The 23,522-nt window shown below is 38.2% G+C and overlaps 1 protein-coding gene across 2 annotated transcripts in view; it reads right to left on the bottom strand.

The window, feature by feature from the left end:
- KIAA1958 (KIAA1958 ortholog) overlaps positions 1 to 23,522 on the bottom strand; it is a 222,300-nt gene that overhangs the window by 6,144 nt on the left and 192,634 nt on the right. For both annotated transcript variants that reach the window (XM_027839528.1, XM_027839527.1), the window contains one exon: positions 6,681 to 6,853. In XM_027839528.1, the coding sequence (XP_027695329.1) occupies positions 6,681 to 6,853 (173 nt within the window). The remainder of the gene's footprint in view (positions 1 to 6,680; positions 6,854 to 23,522) is intronic.

Here is a 23,522-nt window from a genome sequence, read left to right as displayed (position 1 = left end):
TAGAGGGGATGGTGGATAAGGGAAGGCAACTTTTGATTTGGGTTTGAAAAGATAGGTAAGAAAAGAAGCCTAGGAAGAAATACATAAACTTATACAAAGCATGCAGAAACAGGAAAACTATACATAGTAACAACAACAAGGTAAATAGAAAAAACAACTAGTTACAATAAAACAATTGAAATGAAATGCTGTGAAATTATAAGAATCAAAGAAGAGATATGAGAAGGTCCCCTTCTTTGCAGAGGTGGGCAATCACGGGTGTGGGACATTTGCACATAAGGTGAGACTTTTCCTATGTGTTAATTTTGCTGAAGTGTTTATTCTACTCCTCTCCCCACCCTTGTTTTTCTCCCTTTGTTATAAGGGAATAAATACTCTCTGGGAGAATTTGGGGGAGGGACATTGGGAAATAAAGGTGATATTAAAAAGATATCAATAAAAATTTATTTAAAAAATTAAAAGATGGGTAAGAATTAAGCCGCCAAAGAAAGAAGAAGGAGGGGATCTTAAACATAGGGAATAGCATGAGAAAAACAACAAGGAAGAGTGCATGTTTGGTCAGTGAAAGAGTTGAACAGTTTGGTTGTAGTATAAAATAATAGGACAGAAGGAAGGAAATGAGTATTTGTTAAGCACCAACTATGTGCCAGGTACTGTGCTAAGCACTTTAAAAATATTTTCTCACTTGATCCTCACCACAACAGTGGGAGATGGGTGCTATTTTTATCCCCATTTACCAACTGAGGAGAATGAGGCAGGTAGAACTGACTTGCCCAGGGTCACACAGCTACTCGGTGTCTTAGCAGTGTTTGAACTCGTCTTCCTTTCTCCAGGCCCAGCACTCTATCTACTATATCACCTAGCTATCTCAATAAGACCAGAAAGATAGTGTTGTGCCATATTATAGAAGGCATAGCAGTTTGAACTTCTCTCTGTAGGTAATGAATTTCTAAGCAGAAGAGCAGCATGATCAAATTTAAGTGGATTTATAAAGAAAAAGAATATTTTGGTGGCAGCAAGCAGGGTGAATTGGAAGAAGGATAAACTGAAGGTAGGGGAATCCTGAAGGAGTTATCACAATAATTCAGGTAAGTGATAATGAGAGCCAGTACTAGAATAGTGGGATTTGGAACATTGAGAATGAGACAAGTTATGAGAAATTGTTGTGGAGATGGAATAATTAGGATTTGGTAACTGATTGGATATAGAAAGTAAGAGATGAGATGAGTCAAAGATAACTCCAAAGCAGTGAGCACAGTGGGAAATGGTGAATGGTAGTGCTACTGGATGAAATAATGAAGCCAGAAAGAGGAACAGGTTTAGGGAGAACAAGAATTGGTTTTGGACATGTTGAGTTTAATGTACTTGTGAAATACAGAGGAATAGTGGTGGAAATGGAAGTGAAGATCTGGAATTTAGAAGAGAGGTTAGGATTGTAGATACAGATTTGGGGGTCATCTGCATAGAGGTAGTGATTGAGATTAGAGGTTAATGAGATTTCCAAGGGAAAGAGGAAAAGAGGGCTATATTCAGATTCTTAAGGGGAAGCACTCGGATTAAGGGGTCAGGAAGTATATGAAGAGCTAATGAAGGAGAGACGAGCCAGTTAGAATGGGAGAATGAGAGCCAGGTAAATGTGAGGTCAACCCAAGGGAAGAGAAAGTAGAGTGTGGTGGTCACCTCTGTCAAAAGTTGCAAAGAGATCAGAAAGGGTGAGGACTGAAAAAAAAACCAAAACATTAACTTGGGCAAGTAGGTTTTTGGGGTCATTAGGCGGTTTCAGAAGTATGGTGGGAATGAAAATCAGAATTCAAATGTTTGAGGATTTAGTGGATAGTGAGGAAGTGGAGGTATTGGCTATAGTCAACTTTTTCAAGAAATAGGCAAGTCAAAAGGAAAAAAAAAGAGATGAGACAGTAATTTGACAGAGATTGAAGGGAAAGTTGAAGTTTTTTTCCTGGAATTTCTTCCTAGAATTAGGAAGACCTGAGAATACAGATGGCAAAGGGACAGATGGGGAGCTAGTGAAGAGAGACTAGGGGCAATTAGGTGGCGCAATGGATACAGTGCCAGGCCTAGAATCAGGAAGACCTGAGTTCAAATCTGGCCTTAAACACTTACTAGCTATGTGATCCTGGGCAAGTCACTTAACCCTTAGTTGCCTCAGTTTACTCATCTGTAAAATGACGGTAATAATAGCAACTACCTACCAGGGTTGTGAGGATCAAATGATATAATACTTGTGAAGTACTTAGCACAGGGTCTAGTACATAGTAGACACTATATAAATGTTAGTGATTACAATGCATAAGAGGAAGGAAATGGCTACATAAGCATAAGCAAGGTTATTGAGAAGACTGGGATCAGGAGCAAATCTAGAGGGATTAGCTTTACTAGTAACAAAGGATATGTCATCTTCTATGATTGGAGGAAAGGAAAAGAGAAAGCAATGGTAGTAAATAGGTTAAGGTGCGGAAGAAGGGAGCTGTGGGGAAGCCTCAATTTTCCAAGTGAAATAGGAGATTGGGCAAGTGTGGGAAAATGGGGTTACAGTTGGTGGTAAGCAGAAATACTTTACAAGTGAGAATGGTAAAGTTGCTTGGGGAATTCTAATGTTCAATTCCAGACCTGAGATTCTGTTAGGCATGGGGTTGGTCCTATAATTTCATTTGGGTGAGGAAGCACCATTTATTAATGTTGTTCAATCGTTTCAGTTATGTCTGACTCTTCGTGACCTATTTGGGGTCTTCTTGGCAGAGATACTGGAGTGGTTTGCCATTTCCTTCTCTAGCTCATTTTATACATGAGGAAACTGAGGCAAACAGAATTAAGTGATTTGTCCAGGGACACACAACTATTAAATGTCTGAGGTCAGATTTGCACTCAGGAAGATGAGTCTTTCTGACTGTAGGCCCAGAGTTCTATCCACTAGGCCAACTAGCTGTCCTTTTACCAACGTAGGTTAGTACTTTCTCTGTGATTTAGAGTTGCCTACACCTCTCAAACCCATTTGAAAGGTTAAATGACTTGCTCAGGGTCATACATGCACTATGTATCAGAGGTGACCCTTAAACCCAGATCTTCCTGGCTCCAAGGCCAGTTCTTTGTCCACTATGCCACGCTACTCCTGGGATTCTGTTGACATTTACAAATTGTTCAAAGTGTATTTGACTTTATTATCAGAACCCCTCTATTTTTCTCTGATGGCATCTAACCTTCCATGGGAAGTAGATTATTTGCACATATATTGGGCTTTGACTTTGTGTTTATCTGAATCTTTTTTAAAAATTTCCCTTTAAAAGCAAGTTTCCTATTCCTTGGGGAACAGGAGAAAGGCAAAAAGAAAGGGTAACATTGACAGGGGAAGGTCTTTTTGTTTTTTCCAATGGTAACATTTTGATTTTCTCAGATGAGTAATGCTTACTGCCTTTTCTTATCATGGCAAGGGTTGGGGAAAGGCAGATTTACTTTCTTTAAACATTGTAAATTCTTTTCTCTTTTCCAAAGGACAGACACTTTAGGGTGAGTTATTAAAAAACAATTCCTTATATAGCTCAGAAACAGAAGGGTAGGGACACATTCTACATATTTCATACCACTTAGCACAGTGCCTGGCACATAGTAGGTGCTTAATAAATGCTTGTTGACTTGACTACTTAGAAGAATGGTACTCTTTCTTTTTAACCAAGACATAGCTGCTCTCTAATTTAATAGGGAAGGGATGATGAAAGCTTTCATTTGCTAACCTCCCCTCCATTTCTGTTTTGATTTTGACCACCACAATGCTATATTTCTTCCAACTTTGAAACTATTTTGCTCTTCCAGAGACATGGAGGAGTACACAGAGGGTACACACAGGTGTTTTTCTTCAGTTGTTTGTAAACAGGCTTCTGACTGTTTAAAAACAAAGTTTTTTTTTGTTTGTTTTCCATCTTTAATCAGTTAATCCATTTTTATGGTCTTTAAGTCACTAGAGTTGAAAGCAAGTCCTGTAAACAACTTTTCAGGTTATGCCACCCAGGGTTTATTGAAAGCAACAGATTAATCAGCAGAAATGTGGATCGCATCCTTCAAAAGGAAATGGGTTTGACTTACTGACATCTTTGAAGTTAATATCATTCCATTGCTAGTTCTTTAACCTATCAAATAAACTTTTAAAAATTCTCTGTTTTTATCTTTCATGGGGTGACAACCCATTATTTTGACTGAGACCTGAGAGGAAAGACAGATAGTCAGCAGTTACTAATTTTACTGGCTCCCAAAATCCCTTCAGCTAGGTCCCAATTAAGGGAAACCCCACGAGTGTTGCTTTAAGAGATGACATATTAACCTCACCATGGCAACTCAAATTGGTTTAGCATGATCCAGTGGTATTGTCTAGGTGTCAATCAGAATTGCTATGGAAATTTTCATATTGGCTGGACAGAAAACTACTTTGAGAGCCTAGAGGTGAGTTATGATCTAGTGTGTAAATTTACTCTTACAATGGCTAGAACAGGAACTGTGTATTCAAATATTGTCCATTAGAACTATCTATTAGAAACCAATTGGTCACAGGTAAGTTCCCTCACTCACTTTAATTTTCCAATGTCAATGCCCCAAACACCCTTAGTCACCCTCATTGTCTGCTTTTCTGTCCTTGTTCCCTTGCTGAAGAGTAGGAAAAAAAATCAGGAATGTAGCTGGCCTGATTCCACTATAATTCAATGCTATCTGATTTCAACTGGGCCCTCCAGGCTGTTTGACAACTCTATTATTCATCTCTCATTCATTCTCAAGCATACTCCCATAACTACAGCAAAGTTTTCCTACACTGCTCAAAATCTAAATCCTACTCAGCTAGATGGTGCAGTCGACAGAGTTAGGAAGTTAGGAAGATCTGAGTTCAAATCCTGCCTCAGATATTTATTAGCTGTGTAGCCTTGGGCAAGTTATGTGCTGTCACTGGCTTCAGTCTTCTCATCTGTAAAATGAGAGGTTTGGATTCTCTGGCCTTTAAGGTCCTTTCCAGCTCTAAATCTATAACCGTTTACTCTCTCCTACAATGAAGCCTCATCTTCTACTTTAATAGAGAAAACTGGAAAATTGAGGGTTTTGTTTCTCTCCTCTTCTCTTTAAGATTTATCTTTCTCTTCATCCATCCTTTCTTTTCTTCCATCTCAGAGGATAAAGGGACCCTCCAAAGTAAATCTCTTTAACTATATTCTTAACACCATATTCGACCACGTCTCTACTTTTTCAAGAGAAGTCAATAAGGTAAAGTGGAGAGAGCATGATAGAATCAGAAACCTGAGCTTGAGTCCTGGGTCTGATATTTATTAGACATGTGACCTCAGGCAATTCAATTCTCTCTGGGTCGAAATTTCCTCATCTATAAAATGAAGGTATTTGACTAAATAACTTCTAAGCTTCCTTCCAGAGAAGGATTCTGAGATTGATTTTCTTCCATCTTCCTGTTGGGCATTTTCACCTAGCTGTGCTATCATTACCTCAAATACAAATGCATAAAATTGTGAAGTAAAAATTCTTCTTTATCTGATTTCCCCCTCAAGATCCCTGTCATTTTTTCTTTTGACTTCTCTAGTTCTATGAATGGTATTACCATTCTCCTTAGCATCCTGGCTAGAAACTTTGACATGATCTATGACTCCTTCTTCCTTCTACATGTCCTATATCTAAGTTATCAGATCAAGTCATTCTTACTTTGATATCACTCCCTTCTCTGTTGAATCCTTTATACTCCCAAAGCAATCACTTAGTCTTGGATCCTTATTATCTTATTTTTAGACTACTATAATAACCTACTGAAAAGCTCTTCTTGCCTCTAAGAGCTAAGCCCTCCAACTCATCCCATACACTATTATCAGAAGATTCTTCCTAAAACATCCCTTACATCATATCACACCATCCTCAACATCCTGAAAAACTGTAATACTTTCTCATGGTCTATATAAAGTTTTCTTGTTATTATTTAGTTGTATTCAAGTCTATGTGACCTCATGTGGGGTTTTCTTGGTAAAGATACTGGAATGGTTTGCCATGTCCTTCTCCAGCTCATTTAACAGATGAGGAAACTGAGGCAAACAGGGTTAAGTGACTTGCCCAGGGTCACACAGCTAGCATACATGTCTGAGGCCAGATTTGAACTCAGGAATATGTTTTCCTGATTCCCAATCCAGTGCTCTATCCACTGTATCACCCAGCTGCCCATATAATCTAGGGTTTATGACCCTTCAAAATATAGTCCTAATTTACCTTTTTAGTCTTATATCCCAGTTCTACCCCACATTAACTTCTTTCTTCAAATATGACATGTTCTTTCTCATTTCTACAACTTTGCTCACAACATTCTTTCTGCCTTGAATGCCACTACCTATCTCCATGTATTGAAATCCTACCTGCTTTTTGAAGCTCAACTCAAGTCTCACATCCTCCATGAAACTTTCCCTGATTGGCCCAGCCAAAACTGATCTCACCTCTTCTGAATTTCTGTAGAATTCATCTGTACCACTCACATAACATTAACCATATACCATCTGTTTTATCTCCCCTATAAGATTACAAATTCTTAGAGGGTCATAACCATAACTATTGCATGAATCCCCTCAAAGTGCCTTGTACATAAAAAGTACTCAATCATCATGTGTCATATGAACACATTGAACTGTCAAGTTCCTTACCTTGGTAATATCCATGTAGTCCTTAAGTCCTTTTGTCATACACCAATATCTCCATACATTAAGTGCATAGAGTGTAGCTTTTGTTGTGTTTGGGCTCACAGCACTGATACAGAGGTCCTTCAGCTCATCATTAAAATTAAATACAGGAAATTTGTTGAGCTTAGTAGAATATGCTACAAAAAAACCAATAAAAAGGAATTAAAAATAATTTGTCATCCCCTTTCATGGAATATGATATCTTGAAATCACTTAAATGAACCCTGACATGCTAAGTCACTCAAAAACATGACAATCCTATTAAACAAACACTAACTGGAAAAATAAAATATGAGATCCTTTGATTCTCTGAGGTTACCTTGAGGTTGTCCCAGTGATGAAGCCATTTTGCAACATACACTAGCTAATAAAATGAGCTTTCGTATTCCTTTCTATTCCTTCACTTAGAAAAAAAGAAAATATGAGTTTTAAAGAAATGAAATTAGAAGCCTCACCCCCTCTGTTTTGAGGCCTGGCACAAATGAGTATTGATATTGATTAACATACAATATATAACACATAGACTGGATGGTGTGGGACCTTTACCTAGATTGTTAGAATATTTCATTTCTTCAGTGGTCTTCAGAAGTAAAAGAACAAGCATTCATTAAGTCTCTACTTTGTTCCATTCACTATGCTAGGTTCTGGGAATAATATATATATTTATATAATATAATATAATATAAATAATATAAATAATAAGCATTTGAATATGCTATTTATGTAATAATATAAATTCATAAATATATGTGAAATATATTGATATATTTTACATGTTACATATATAAAATATAATATATGAAATCTACCCATATATAACATAAAAATTTATGATATATAAACATATATAAATGCATTAGATATTATTTATATATTTTATATTTGCTTACATATAAAATATGTGATATTTTATATATATTTTATGTAAACATAATATACAAAATCTATTTAGTCCCTGCCCTCAAAGAGTTTACATTCTACTTGGAGACATATGCTTATCAAAGGTGTTTGCCACTGCCATAAAGGAGCTCTAGCACAAGGTCCAAATAAAAAGGGATTCCCTACAAATAGTGAGATCCTCTAGATGTTTGCTGATGCCACTGTGCTGATTATATCAAGAATACTGCAAAGGCTCCCAAATGAGAATCATAATCTCTCAAGGAGATTTGACCTAACCATTCACACAGGAAAAACTAAGGCTACTATAAAATACAACTGGATGGACAACCTATAGGATTTACCTATTGTTATCCATATTTTTGATACTGCAAATGGAAAATGAGGTGGGCCCAGAATTGAATAGGAGAATGGGTTGGATTTCCTTTGGGAAACTGCAAAGCTCTTTCAATGATCTCTTTGTTTCTCTTGGGGAAAGAAGCATTATCTTTTAAACACCCATATTCTTCCAGTGATGTATGCCTGTGAGTCATGAAATACTATAGTCTTTGAATAATAAAGTATGAAATAAAATAGGACAAAACACAAACTCCTCAGTTTAGCAGTTAAAGCATTTCATAAACTAGTTTCAGACTACACATTCAGACATTTCACATTAACCTCCTTCACAAGCTTGGACTTCTGGCCTCACTGGCTAACTTGTTATTCTCCCAAATTTGCATTCCATTCCCCACCACTATATTAATACAGGACTCCCCAGCATCTGGACTGCACTGCCTCCTCACCACCACCTTGTAAAACCTTTGAAAATCAATTCAGGTTTTATCTTCTCCAGCAAGTCATCCCTGACCATCCTAAGTGGTAGAATTCTCTCATCTCCTTCCTAGAGTAAACCCATCTCACAATTGCCCTTCCCTTTGCTCTGATGCATACATTACCTTCACCTAGGCACTCATTTTGCCTGTGGATGATCTCATTAATGTTGTCTCCTCAATAAGCTTATAACCTCCACAATGGTAGTTGTAGTAATAGGCACTTCTTTTGTACTACCTACAGGTCCTGACACTACTGGGCACCCAGTAGACTTCAGTGTATTGGGACAGCTACAGCGTAGAGGAAAGAAAACTAGATTCAGAGTCAAAGAACTGGGGTTTCAGTCCCAGATCTTTCACTTCCTGTATGTGTGATCATGTGCAGATCACTTAACCTCTATAAATCTCAGTTTTGCTCAGCTATAAAGTGGGCATAATAACACCTACATTACCTACTCAACGGGGATGTTAGGAAGTTCAAAAGAGACTATGCATGACAAGTTCTATATACATATCAGCTATAATTAGCCAATCTTTTTGGGATAAAAAGAACGAACTAAATTTGAGGATAACTGACATCGTCTGAAGAATCTGGGTCATTTAAGTACAATTTTTTTCCTCCTAAATTACCAAGATAACTGCCTCACATCTCCACATGGGGTTCACCATGGTGACTCGGTTGGTAAGACTAAATCAATATTAGAATATGAGTTTTGCAAAAGGGAACACAGACCACCCTGCAAGGTATAAATTACTAGGAAAAGGAAAAAAAGTGAGCTCTTAACCACCTATGTTTATTAAAAATATCCTGGCATTTAAAAAGATAATGGGCATGTCACCTTCCAAGAGTAAGGACAAAATTACATCTTTGAGGTGAAGTGAGAGGAACAGTTTCCTCATCTGTAGACAGTGCATAATAATCCTGCTATCACCTCCACCTTGTATCACCCTCCACCCCCACCCCACCCCCAGGGCTTTTGTGAGGGAAAAAAACGCTCCATAAACTCCCAAGTGCTGGAGAAATGTGAGTTATTATTGTTAAGATACAGAATAATCTCTACAGTTTTCAAGAGCTAGGATTATTCAGCTCAGTTCTTGCCTTGGCTGGTTTCCTGGACTGATATTATTTTAACTTATTCATTTTGTTCCTTTGGGAACAGAAACACAAGGCCCTATATAAAAAAAATAGGGAGATGATTTATCTGTATAATAGGAGAGAGAATCCTTTTAAGGCAGGTTAAAATGAAACAAATGGTTACTATATTGTAGAGGATTTGTGATTTCCCCCACCACTCATCACTCCCATTGATGTAGCCAATCACTGAAAAATACTTATTAGTGCCTACTATGTGCTAGGCATTGGAGACACAACTACAAAGAATGAAAAGATCCCTACAAGGAGGTTACATAGTTCATAATCACAGATGGCATAATGTTGATGTGGTAACAAGCTATCTGATTTTTTTTTACAAGGTATCTGAACAACTGAGTCAGAAGGCGTGACTTGTTTGTCTGAACAAATAAATTGGTCATACCCCCGGGGAGCTTTATATCACTAAGCCCTGGAGTTCAATTCTGTAATTGGAGACAAATGCAATAGAAGCTTGCAGCTAGGGAAGAATCCAGGTCTTCACTTCTTGGGCAATAGGGAAAGGAGATTTTCTTTCCTCCTCTCTTCCCTATTTGCCATGACATCTAGTAGAGGAACGAGGGGCAGCTACGTGGAGCAGTGAATAGAGCTCTGGCCTTGGAATCAGGAGGACCTGAGTTCAAATCCAGCCTCAGACACTTGATATTTACTAGCTGTGTGACCCTGGGCAAGTCACTTAACCCTGATTGCCTCACCCCAAAAAAAGAAAAGAAACAAAAACAAAAAAAAATAAAGAAATGCTCAACCAGAAGAGACATTTCCATCTAGGAATTCAGAGAATCTGAGTCACAGTTGAAGGAACAGAGAGACATTCTCCAGACAGACACAAACAACAAGAGGTAATTGGGGCAGGTAGGTGGTGCAGTGGTTAGAGCTCTAGGCCAGAAGTCAGGAAGACTCATCTTCTTGAGTTCAAATGTGGCCTCCAAAACTTACCTAGCTGTGGAACCCTGGGCAAGTCACTCAACCCTGTTTGTTTCAGTTTCCTCATCTGTAAAATGAGCTGGAGAAGGAAATGGCAAATGAAAGAAATGGTTTTCTTTGCCAAGAAAACCCTAAATGGGGTCACAAAGAGTCAGACATGACTGAAATAACAGAACAACAATCACTTGACGCTGGAAGCAGTTTTCCATAACCCAGTTATAGAACATAGGATCTAGAGCACGAAGGAAACTCAAAGGTCATCTAGTACAATCCTTTTATTTTAACTGATGAAGAAACTCAAGCCCAGGGAGGTTAATGACTTGCCCAAGGTCACACAGCAGACATTAGAAGCGGAATTTGAACTCAGGTCCAATGACTCTAAAGTCAGTGCTTTTGCTGCCTCTCCAAAGGGACTTAAAAGAGAGCTAGCCCTAGCCACTGAGTGTTGCACTGACCATAGAGAAACAAATCCAAGGAGTCCAGTGGAGTAAGAAATGTCTTTTCTTAGAATTAGAAATGTTGTTTCCCGGGAACATCAAGCCTGGCCTAGCAGTAGAGCAACATAAAGGCCATGTCCAACAGAGAGCAGCAGCATGAAGACATTCAGATAAGTGGACAGACTGTGGAGCCCTATAGTACCAGAGGCATGAGTTGTCCTGACCCCACGTTTTCCCTATATGTGTGCTTTACTACTAGTGTATTCTATGTTTCTGACCACTCTTCTCACTGATGCTATATACTTGTGGGAAAGTACACCCTAGGTTTGGGGAGGGATGTTGTTTTATAGTGACTGCTCTGACTATGTCATCTTAGTAAATGCTTTTGTTTTGAGCTAATTGTATGCAGTGGCTGACTGTTAATGGAAAGCACACTGGTGGGGGTTTGTGAGTTATAATAATAGGAGTGGGTACCTACATAACAGTAACCCAGACAAGTTGCTCCAATTTGATTTAAAATGAATCCTAAATAAATTGTATCTAGGCACTAGGTGGTATAGTGGATACAGCTGTCCCAAGCCTTAACTGCCCCTCTCTTTTTCCAGTGTCCTACTTGACTGAGTTCTGCTTGATTTGAAAAGGATATCTCTGCATTTAGACCTAGTCTTCATATCATAACCTCCTAAAACAGGAGAAATAATGTCTAACCTCGCTGATCCTCTGTTCAAAAAGCTTTAATGGGCCCCGTTGCTTCTAGGATAAAATGCAAACTCTTGTTTAGTGTTTAAGGACCATCGTAATCTGGCTCCCGCTTATCTTTCCAGATTTATCTTGCATTATTGCCTCTCAAATACTCTTAAATCCAGTCAAACTAGCTGACTTGTCTCTCATCCTGATATTCCATCTCTCATCTCCATGTTTTTTGTATGGGCTTTCCCCACATGCCTGGAATGTTCTCCCTCCTCCCCTCTGCATCTCAGGTTTTCTGCCTCTCTTCCAGGCTGAGCTAAAGTGTTCCCCCCTGTAGCAGGCATTTCCTGATCTCCTCAGTTAGTACTCTGCCCACCCTCTGTCCCCTAAAATGACCTTGTTTTTACTTATCTGTTCCATGAAGTTCTCCTCCAGTTAGAAGTTCATTCCTTGAAGGCAAGGAATGTTTTGCTTTTCACTTTATAGTTCCTATATACTTGACAAACAGCCGATACCTAGTAAGTGCTTGTTGAACGGAACTGAAAAGAATTCAAAACTGTGCTAGGGCAGCTAGGAGGCACAGTGGATAGAGCACTGGCTCCTGACACTTGACATGTACTAGCTGTGTGACTCTGGACAAGTCACTTAACCCTGATCTCCCCACCAAAGAAAGAAAGAAAGAAAAACATTGTGATCTCATTTGAATTTCACAAGAACTCTGTGAGATAAGTATCATGGGCACAATTCCCATTTCATAAATGAAGAAACTGAGCCTCAGATAGGCTAAATGACATGCCTACTGTCGAACATTTAATAAGTATCAAGAGGTGTATAGGGTGTTTAGGGAGGACTAGCACATCTGGCATGAGGGCTTACAGAGCCCTTTTCAGAGCTGCTCATCTACCTTTGGTGTCCAATTAATTCACCCAGCTGTCACCTGTGGCTCCAAGAAGCATGTGCAATAACCATACCCCAGTAAAGCTGTCTCAGCAGATGGGCTAAACTAGGTTGAGGGTAACCAACAGGCCTCAAACCTGTTGGTGAGTTTAGGGGGATGTCTACCCCAAAAGCAGTTGAAGCAGGTAATGTGGCATGCTTAGAGCTTGGTCAGACACCGAAGTCATCCATTGCATCCCAAGCCATACCAGTCATCTTGACCTTTGTTCTGTCACTGGATTTTGATAACTCAGGAAGACAGAGTGAAGCTGACAAGTTTGTGCAACTCTGCCTCACTTAAATCTGGTTCACACTCAAGTCAAGACATCACCTGTGTTGTTATTGATCCTCTTCAAAACAAAGGACAAATAACAACGAGTATCAAAGACAAGATATGAACCTAGGTCTTCTGGACTCCAAGTCCATCACTCCAGCTACAAGGAGGAAAAGGGGGAAGGGAATATGTATATATGTAGTGTCTACTATGTGCCAGGCACTTTATAAATATTATCCCTTTTGATCCTCACAATAACCCTGGGAGGCAGTTACTGTTATTTTACAGTATTTACATTTTACAGCTGGGAAAACTGAGGCAAACAAAAGTTAAGTGACTTGCTCAGGGTCATACAACTAGTTAAGTGTCTAAAGCAGGATTTGAACTCAGGTTTTCCTGACTCCAGGCCTAGAGCTCCAACCACTGTGCCACACTAGCCACTTCAGACCAATGCTGCCTCCCAGACCTCTAGAAACGTTCTTCCATGTCTAATATTCTTCCTTCTAGACTTTGTCTTTTTGCCCTAGCTGCCTCATCATCTACCTTCCTGACCCCCTACATCTGCTTATCTCCTGATCATTCCACCACCTTCAGCACCCATTTCCTCCTCCTCATCTCCTGATCCAATGTGAAATAGACACCAGGTAAAAGAACGGAGAGGTGGGAGAAGTGTGGGATGGGAGAGAGTGACTAGAAGGGGAAGTAAACAGATAGTAGAGTTGAGGAAAAGTTTCAGGGAGAGCAAATGTTTTAAAGGCAATTTTATTAATAATTCCAGAGATAGAGACAAAAGCTGGACTTATTTTAAATATATAGATGTGGGTCTAGATATAGACAGGTCAATCTATATAGCTCTACCTATACCTATCTATGCATACACACGTATAAAAAATGCACTACTTCTACCTTGAAGACAAGGCCATATTTGGTGAACTTTCTGTCTGATAGCTCATGGCAAAATATTCTTCTGGTGCCGAAACATAGTAAAATTGCACATCATTCTGTTATATAAATAAATAGCACAGTATAGTGGGAGAGGTAGGGTGGTGGACAAAGGGCTGGCCTCAGAGCCAGGAGGATCTGAGGTCAGGCTCAGCCTCTTAAGTGCTTGTTACAACTATTAATAAGTTGCAAAGAAAGTATTGTTCAGTCACATATGATTTTGTGACCCCGTTTGGCATTTTCCTGGCAGAGACACTGGAGTGGTCTGTCATTTCCTTCTCCAGCTCATTTTACAAATGAGGAAATTGAGGCAAACATGGTAAAGTGACTTGGCCAGGGTCACATACATGTCAAATCCAGCTGAGGCTGGATTTGAACTCGGGGAGCTGTTTTCCTGACTTCAGGGCCAACACTCAATCCACTATCACCTAGCTGCCCTTGCAAAGAAAGTATTGACCTGAATTGGTAGAGGGAATGTCCTTAATTGGGAGTTTCCAAATAAGTCACAAGTTCTTTCTCTCTCCCTAGAGTATATTAGACTTATGGTCAGAATTCAACTGAGTCAATAGTGATCAATGACCTGTGCATGCCAGGAGAGATTCAGTGATATCTGTGACCAAGGTTGGAGTGCTGACTGGGCCACTTAGTAGTTAGATAACCTGAGGAAAGTCATAGTAGAATGTACGCTACCTTAGGACAGAGATTGCATTTCTTTTTTGCTTTGGAATCCCAGAAGCCAGCACATAGTTTGCTGAATTCCACTGAACCTCTCTGAGCTTTGGTTTCTTCAACTATAAAAAATTCAATTTCACTCAAAAGGGAATTCGAAGTGACTCACTCATTCAGTTGTTCAGCCTAGAAGGGACCTTAGAAGTTATTGAGTCCAACCCCTTCATCTTACAGATGAGGAAACTGAGGCACAGGGAGGTTAAGTGACAAGTTTACACAACCAATAAGTTTCTGAAGTAGGATTGGAACTCGTCTTCCTGATGCCAAGCCCATTGCCCTAGCCATTACTCCATCAAATTGCCTCTCCAGGATTTACTCTGGAATGAAATAAAAATGAGAAGGGAATGGACAATAAATGTCTGAATTTCTTCTTTTACCTTTTTGCCTCAGTAAGGCTCTGGCCTCAAACCTACAGAAATACAAATTCATTTATTCATTCATTCAATATTTTAGCTCGCTCTGTTTTCCTTATACTATATTGCTAAGGCATGAAGGGAAATATATTAGTGTGGAACATGTTCTGTGCTAGTGAATATTTAACATCCAACTCTCTGGGGGTGAAAAATTACTTGAGACACACTTTTAAGTTTAATTTGCATCAACATTTTCTCCATCACTTTTTTATGTCTAACAAATCAACAAAACAATAAAACAAGCCCTGATTTGTAGTGTTTGCCACTTTTGGACGTGTAAATGCTCTTACTGAGAATTTAACAAGTGTGAACTGGTTCTAGCAAACCCTTTGCTCAGGGCTGTAAAAGTCCTGAAGGACTCTGAGCTCAAACAGAAAGTACAACATGAGGCTGTTTCCACTGAGAAATCCAGTCAGTGAGGGCCATAACAATGGTGTGTAGTACTATTTACTTGGCATTTGGTTTCATTGAAGCACCTCAAAGCACATCAGTTTGTGAATGGCTACCATTTGCTTATCAGTTTTGGAAGACTTCCAGGATGCCACCCCTCCAAGAAGTACAAAAAGCAGATTCTGAAGTCAAGTACATTCTCTTTAATAGCCCATCCTAAGAGTAAGGGGAAATGGGGAAACTTATAAGGATCTATTTCAACTTCTTAGGATTTTTTTCCTCCTTTTCTGTAGCTCATGAAGGCAGAGAGGACAAATACTCCAAATGTACCTGCCTATAATTCCAATAGCAGGTATGATTATAGGTTGACCTATTTGGCATTGTCTCCCTTTATACTGTTCTGTTTTCAGTGATTCACTTAAATAATGAGATCTTATTGATCTAGAACAGGGGCTTTTAACCTGGAGTCTGTTGATAGATTTCATGGGATTCAATAACTTGAATGGGGGAAAAAATGACCTTTCATTTTCACCAACCTCCAACGGAAAATTATCTTTTTCCTTCACTTATTTAAAAACATCATTCTGAGAGGGAGTACAGGCGTCACAAGACTGCTAAAGGAGTTACTGATACACAAAAAGGGAGGGGCATAATGGATAGAGTGATGGACTTGGATTAGTTAAGTAAAACCTGATTGCAAATCCTGCCTCTGACACTTAGTAGCTGTTTGAGTCTGGGCAAATCACTTAACCTCTATGTACCTTAAGCATCTCCCCATGACTTAGCTAGAGGTGGGTTCTGATTTGCATTCATGGAAAGAATTCCCAGATCAGGAATTCCCTATATGGATGAAATCATTCATATTGATTTATCTATCTCAAAAATGACCATTTCAAAGAGCAAGGAGAGGAGAGGAAAGAGGAGGAAATAAGCATTGATATAGTGCCTAGGAATTGTGCTAAGCACTTTCATGAATATTATCTCATCAACAGGCCAGTGTTGACCAGAGCCAAGCAAGCAATACTGACAATGACTTGAAGTTCATTAACCGACCACCAGCAACAGAAGAATACCTACGAACGCTGGGATAAAACAATTGTTGTAAGTTATAGCAGGGAGGCCTCCTAATAAGCTTGCTGAGTAGACAGAGTGGATTCAGTTTTATTGCTGTTCCAGTGATTCTACTGATCAGATAAAAAACAAATGTGGGATTCTTATTCCCTCCGAAATAAAGTATAAACTCCTGATTCTGGCATTTGAGTTCCTAGGCAAGTGCCTACAAGTGCCTTGTATATATTAGGCACTTAATACATTTTTTTAGTTGTTGTTATTTGTTGTTTTTCTTTCTGTAATTTAATTACTGTGGGAGAGACAAATGTTTATAACAATAATAGTAGTAAGTGCCAGGCACCATGCTAAGTACTTAATTATCCCATTTGATCCTCACAACAACCTTGAGAAGGAGGTGCTATTATTATCCCTATTTTACATATAGGGAAACTGAGGCAAACTGAGGTTAAGAGAGTTTTCTGTTAGCTCATGAAGGCAGAGAAGAACAGTGGGAAGGCAAATATTATAAATGTACCTGCCTATAATTAGAAAGCAGGTCTAATTATAAGCTGATCTATTTGTCATTGTCTCCCTTCATACTTTATATTATTCCAGGGTCACAAAGCTAGTGTCTGAAGCCCCAGTTGAACTTGGGACTTCCAGAATCCAGCCCTAGAACTCTATCCATTGCACCACTTACCTGCCTATCTTTCTGGGGACAAGGAGGAGGAAAAGAAAAGATTAACAGGAAAGAGAACACACTCAATAAAGTCCCAAAGTGATAAAAACCACTTGCCATACCAGCACCATACTCACACTGTCATATGTGCCTCAAAGATGTCAAATTCTCCCCAGTACCTAAGGGATGTGGGAGGGACATTAAATACTCTTCCCAGGCCACTGAGGTACCACTTGAGACCAAAGGTCTTCTATTAGAGAGTTCAAATTGAACTTGACTTTCTAGATTAATTTCTCTTTGGGGGAAGAGTTGAGTGAGTAAGGGGACAAATGGAAGAGAGTCCAAATAACCTAGTTAATTTATCAAACTGTGCAGTTTAAAAATGAAGCTTTTCAATCCCCTAAATAACTACTGGTTAATATTTTCCCCGAGTAATATTTCATGTCTCTTTAACAATGGCTGGCCACAGAACACTGAATGTAGAGTAGGAACACCTCACTTCAAACCATTCCTTATGGTTTTCTTACTGGTAAAATGAGGGGAGGTTGAACTAAGTGTTCTCTAAGGTCCTTCCTAGTGCTGAAATCTACAACCCTCTCCCTTAAAAAAGAAGTCAGTGTTTTGTAGCTAGGGTTGTTTCTTGGGGTTTTTGTAGGGTATGAGGTAATGGCAAAGGCAAGGATATCTAAATGATTTAGCAATTAACTAACTGATCGAAGACCCTGATTCACTTTGGGTAGTGATTTGCCATACTTTGAAATGTTAGGTCAGGCCATATTAAGTCATGACAATGAATCACTCCTACAGAAGTAAAAATAATGACATTTGTAAAATGAAGAAGTCACAATAATGAAATAAAAATAAAAATATGGTGACAGTGTGATGGTTTAGTTATGTAGGTAAATAATATTTAAAGATAACAAGATTAATCTATAAAGATCAATATACTACATCTTTTAAATTTCTGACATTTACTCAATTCTTTGGTCTATAATTTCAAATCTATTATCTAACTGGAAATGGTCAGAGATTGGAATTGATCAGGAATTCAATATGAGAGCATGTCTGTCCTTGTAATTATATACTGTGAGTTTCTATTTCCACAATTAACTAGTTTCAGAAACTCATTGCAAAAAGGCACTTTGGCCAAAATTAGGTCATGTCAACACAAAGTTTATATGATTTTAGCTTTCTATATGCCTTTATTTAGCTATACTCCAATCACTTCATAACCCATTCATGGGGCAGCTCTGAAAGTGTAGTGCCATCTTGGAAATGGACTCGATTAATGTCTCATGGCATGGAATTTCAAGTATGATCCTGACTGAACCCTTGGAAACCCGAGGCAGTAGGTTGGAAAAACAGTTATGAATTTATCCAGGCATCCATTCACTGCCTTTGGTTTACTGCGAATACCCCCCAACAAACATTCAAAGTATGTAATTTGACCCTGTTTGATGAGCTTTCATTCTGGTAATGGATTAAGCCATAATTAGGAAGTGAAACTTCCCTTTATTGCCAATGAAAATATAAAAACACAGTTTTTATTAATTTATGAGTAGGAAAGATGGTCTTCTGAGCTACAAGATGAGCAGCCCTTTGAGTACATTTCAATAACAACATACTAATCTAAAGGGTGTAAAGAAAATCTGACAATTTCAATGCCAATCAAAGTATTAAGTCAATGAGTATGTTGTCAGGCTTGATAGGGCTCATTCACTGCACCCAAATCACATATACTAAAATAAAACAAATAGTAGCCTCCTTACTAACCAAAGAAATGAGGTTAAAAGTATTTCTACCAAATACTTCTCAAGAAATATGCTTTTGACAATTTAGTTCATTCATAGTAAAATATTATTGCTGTTGCATATTTTAATATGATAACTACACAGCCAGGTGGAGCAGTGGAAAGAATGTTGGACCTGGAGTCAGCAAGATGATTCCTGCCTCAGACACTTACTAGATGAGCAAGCTACTTGACTGTCTGCCTCCGTTTCTTCATCTGTGAAATGGGGATAATAATATCACTTGCCTCTCAAGGTTGTTCTGAGAATAAAATAAGATCAAATTTGTAAAGCACTCTGCAAACCTTAAAGTGCTATATAAATGCTAGCTATTATACATAGATTATATACATACATACCAGCTATTAATATATGTATACATATTAGCTATATGAAATATATTTAACCTACTGACATCTATGTATATATACATTTATCTGCACTCATCACTGAGGTGAGTAATATCAGATGAAAATATAGTATATGTGTGTATATATGTATACATATATGCATACACATACACACACATACATACATATATACATACACATACACAGAGGCACACATGTGGCCTCAAGACTGCAGGTTCCCCACTCCTGATTTATAGTAATCATCTACATTTATAAATGTGTTTCCTACAACAACTCAGTTAACTACTGGAAGTATTATTAACTCTAGTTTATAGATAAGCATATAGGTTCATAGGCATGACTTCGGGCAAATCGTTTAACTGCTCTGAACCTATATCTAGCCACAGATACTTAACAGCTGTGTGACCTCTGTCTACCTCAGTTTCCTCAACTGTAAAATGGGGTTAATAATAGCATTTACCTCCCAGGGTCACTGTGAGAATCAAATGAGATAATATCTGTAAAATGCCTAGCACATAACAAGTGCTTTATAAATGTTTATTGTCTTTCCTTTCCCTTCCTAAAATATATAGGGTGGAACTGAAATAGGATGGAAGAAAATAAACATGTATTAAGTGCCTACTATGTTCCAGGCATTGTGCTAAGTTCTTTGCAAATGTCTCATTTGATCCTCACAACAACCCTGGGAGGTAAGTACTCTTATTATTTCCATTTTACAGTTGAGGAAACTGAGGCAGACAGCGGTAGAGTGACTTGCTCAGGATCCCATAGCTAGTAAGTGCTGAGGCTAAATTTGAACTCAGGTCTCCCTGACTCCAGGCCCAGCACTCTATCTATCATGACATATAGCTGCCTTCCCAGTTATAGGAGAAAGCAAAGATGGTCTCCAACATGTTGGATAGACCTCCTGTTTAAATTTTTTGGGAGGACACATATGACAATCATACAGGATGAGTATGTATATATGGGTTGTAATTTGTGTGGTTGGAGAGAAGTCCCAAATTGATGAGATCTCTGAGCCATGAGTATCTGAACATCATAAAATAAATGAATTGCCCCTTTTTTAATCTGGCAAATCAAATATTTGGCATATGTTTAATATAAAACAATTTGAATGTCTAGGGTAATTTGTTTCTGATAGCTCTTGAAGAATATGAAGCATTTAATTTTATTAATAATATTACCTGCTTTAATAATGGAATTGTGGAAGGAGTGCTGAGGTGTGGAGTCAGGAAGATCTAATTTGGATTCAAATATTGCCTCTGACACTCACCAGCTGTGTGGTCAGGGAAGCCAGACAACATCCTTGGGGCCCCAGGCCTTAGAACTTCACTTGCATTGTCAGAGGTGATTCACAAAGAATGGGGGTTATTGTGCTATCTAAAGTAGCCCCTTGGTATTTTGACTGGTATAACACTAAGTCTGGAAATTAACTTAGGTAACATCATTATTTTTATTGGATTGATAGAATGATTAGGGATAAAATTATCATGAAGATAAAATACAAGCACATTATGGTTTTTATACTTAGAAAAATAGACTGTTAATTAAAAACTAGAAAATACAGCTTTTTAAACTAACAAAGTATATTGTATTATTTTTGCCCCCTCCTCCCCAGCTTAGCGCAGTTCCTGGTACAATAAGTAATTAATAAGTGTTTGTTAACTGCCAGAAAGTAACAATTTAACAGTAGGGACTGTCATTTTTCATCCTTCAGTCCTGATTGCCCAACACAGAGTCTTTCAAATAATAGTAAGCTCTTAATAAATACGTTAATTTGGGGGGCAGCTAGGTGGCTCAGTGGATAGAGCTCCAGCCTTGAGTCAGGAGGATCTGAGTTCAAATTCGGCCTCAGACACTTGATACTTACTAGCTGTGTGACCCTGGGCAAGTCACTTAACCCTGATTGTCTCACCAAAAAAAGGCATAAATAAATAAATAAATGTGTTAATTTGCTGAACTGGAAGAAACCAGAGAATATACTTGCAAGTAACTCCTTGTGAACAAAGTATCAGGTTCTCTATTTATTTTTTTTAAGATAAACACACTTCTCTATTAATACAATGTGAATTATTAAACATAAAATTATTATAATTATATTTACTAATTTAATAATTGATGTTATATTATACTTATTAAACATAAAAATATTAAACAACTGGTTTCTGGCTTGATATTGCAACATAATGAAAATTACTTTGGAACCCCATTCCTGGTCTCCCAAAAGAATAAAGACAAATTTTCCAAATACATTTGATAAGGAAAACTGTAGCCATTTCTAAAGGCTGGCTCTAAAAAGAAGACTGTCTAACCCCTGATATAGTCTTACCCTAGAATTGAAAATCATGGATTCCTAAGGCTTAGAAAGAAGAGTCATACAGATATTCAGCAAAGTAGCTGAGAAGCTGTCAACACACTTAGGCTCTTGCCCACTTCAGCCCTTTCTGTTATATTGAAGTTTCCCTGGATCGAGTGTTTGGGGTAAACAGATTATCAGTTAATTCTAGTAGGAGTTGCTATTCCAGCCCTTCCCTACCCCTAAAAACGACATAGTCCATCATGTCAATTTTCTTTTACAAGAGACCCCAGTGGCCCACCCCAGTCTAGGAGGTTCAGTGATTAGACCTAAAATTTGATGGTGATTGGTGGTGGGGGGGTGGGAATTGGAGCGGAGGAGGTTCAACTCAATGCTTTACTAGGGTTACTATACAGAGCTGTGTTCTTTGAGGGTGACTTTGTTTAGTTAAGTGACCTTTTCTATCAATGCAGATTTTCTTTGTTCTGAGGGTTTCCATGTAAAGAATGCATTCTTTCAAAATGTCATTTAACCTGTTTTTCAAAACTTTCAAATGTGATTACAAAACTCAGCCAATTTTGTAGGAAGTTATTTATTAAATAAATGAGGACTGGTCATTATACCTAAATACAGACAAAATACTGTGAATAATGCATGCACTTATCACAGAGACAATACTGACTTTATCAGCTGATTGTTTTTTCAATGATTTTCTTATTTCAAGAAGTTTAAGGCTGTACTAATACAAATATCTAAAAACAATAGAAACTCACATTACATTAGTAGCAAATATACATACATTGAAGTCAAACAATTGTGCAGCAACACTTTTATTAAAAATACACATATACACACCCACAGATATGAGGAAGTGCTAACAACGTGCTAACATAACCAACGTAAAAGGGATGTGAACAGCAAAATGAAAATGAATCTAATGATATACTCTAAGCAACACCAAAAACTTTAGTCAGATGATCCAAAAATAAAAGTCAACTGACAGATTAATGAAATAAAAGTGACACAGCAATATCTTTTATTATACTTAACCTCGTGCTTTCAATTTCTCCTCCATTTTAGTTCTGTTGTTCTCACGTTTCCTTCACATACAGTAATCATAGCAGCATTTCCCCCAAAAAATTACTTTTAAAAAATGGAAGTGAAACAGGCACAGACTATATAACATAATGCCTCTGTGTGTGTGTGTGTGTGTGTGTGTGTCTCACCTTGACTCCATTAAATCACTAAAAAGCAGCTTGACCTTTACCCAGATAGTAGAATAAATTTCCCAGAGGGAGACAAGTAAATGCCAACTCATAGAAAAAATAACAAAGCATTTTTAAAATCAGTATTTTTTCATTAAGATTCAACTGAAAATTATGACTAGTAAACTGCTATAAGAGAGGCAGTGTGGCCTTATGGATAGAGAGCCAGCCTCCAAACCAGGCTGACCTAGGTTCATGTGTTAACCTCTGATACACAGCTGGGTGACTTGGCCTGCCACTTCCCTCTCAGTATTCTAGACCAGCGGTGTCAAACTCAAATAGAAACAGATCCCTGAAGGCCAAAAATTGAATTAGGAAACCACAAATTAACATTATCTATGTTGCATGGTATTTTTCATTTATTTCATTAAACATTTCCAAATTACATTTTTTACTGGTTCACACCAGACTCTGGAGTTTTTTTGGGGGGGCAGGAGTTTGATACCTCTGTTCTAGGCACATCTTTGAGGTTCTAAGTTGCAGACATTGCTGACCTACATCGACAGTGGGAGCTTCCTCACCTACGCTCATGAAATGACAGATCTAGTATCCCTAACCTACTGGACACTTAATGGATGCCTCTTTTAAAATTATATTGATTTAATTAATTAATATTATCTTAGACTTTTCCTGGCTAAATTCTGAAGGTTGAAAGACCATAAAAATACAATAGGACCTTGAAGTCATACTGACAACTGATCCCCCATCCCCCAGCCGCCCAAAAGAAAGCCCTCACATTAAGTTAAATGTAATATTCATTCCAC

The sequence above is a fragment of the Vombatus ursinus genome, unplaced genomic scaffold, assembly GCF_900497805.2.
Source record: "Vombatus ursinus unplaced genomic scaffold, bare-nosed wombat genome assembly UNPS02014832.1, whole genome shotgun sequence".
Classification (NCBI taxonomy): Eukaryota; Metazoa; Chordata; class Mammalia; order Diprotodontia; family Vombatidae; genus Vombatus; species Vombatus ursinus.
This window is presented reverse-complemented; position numbering and strand designations above follow the sequence as displayed.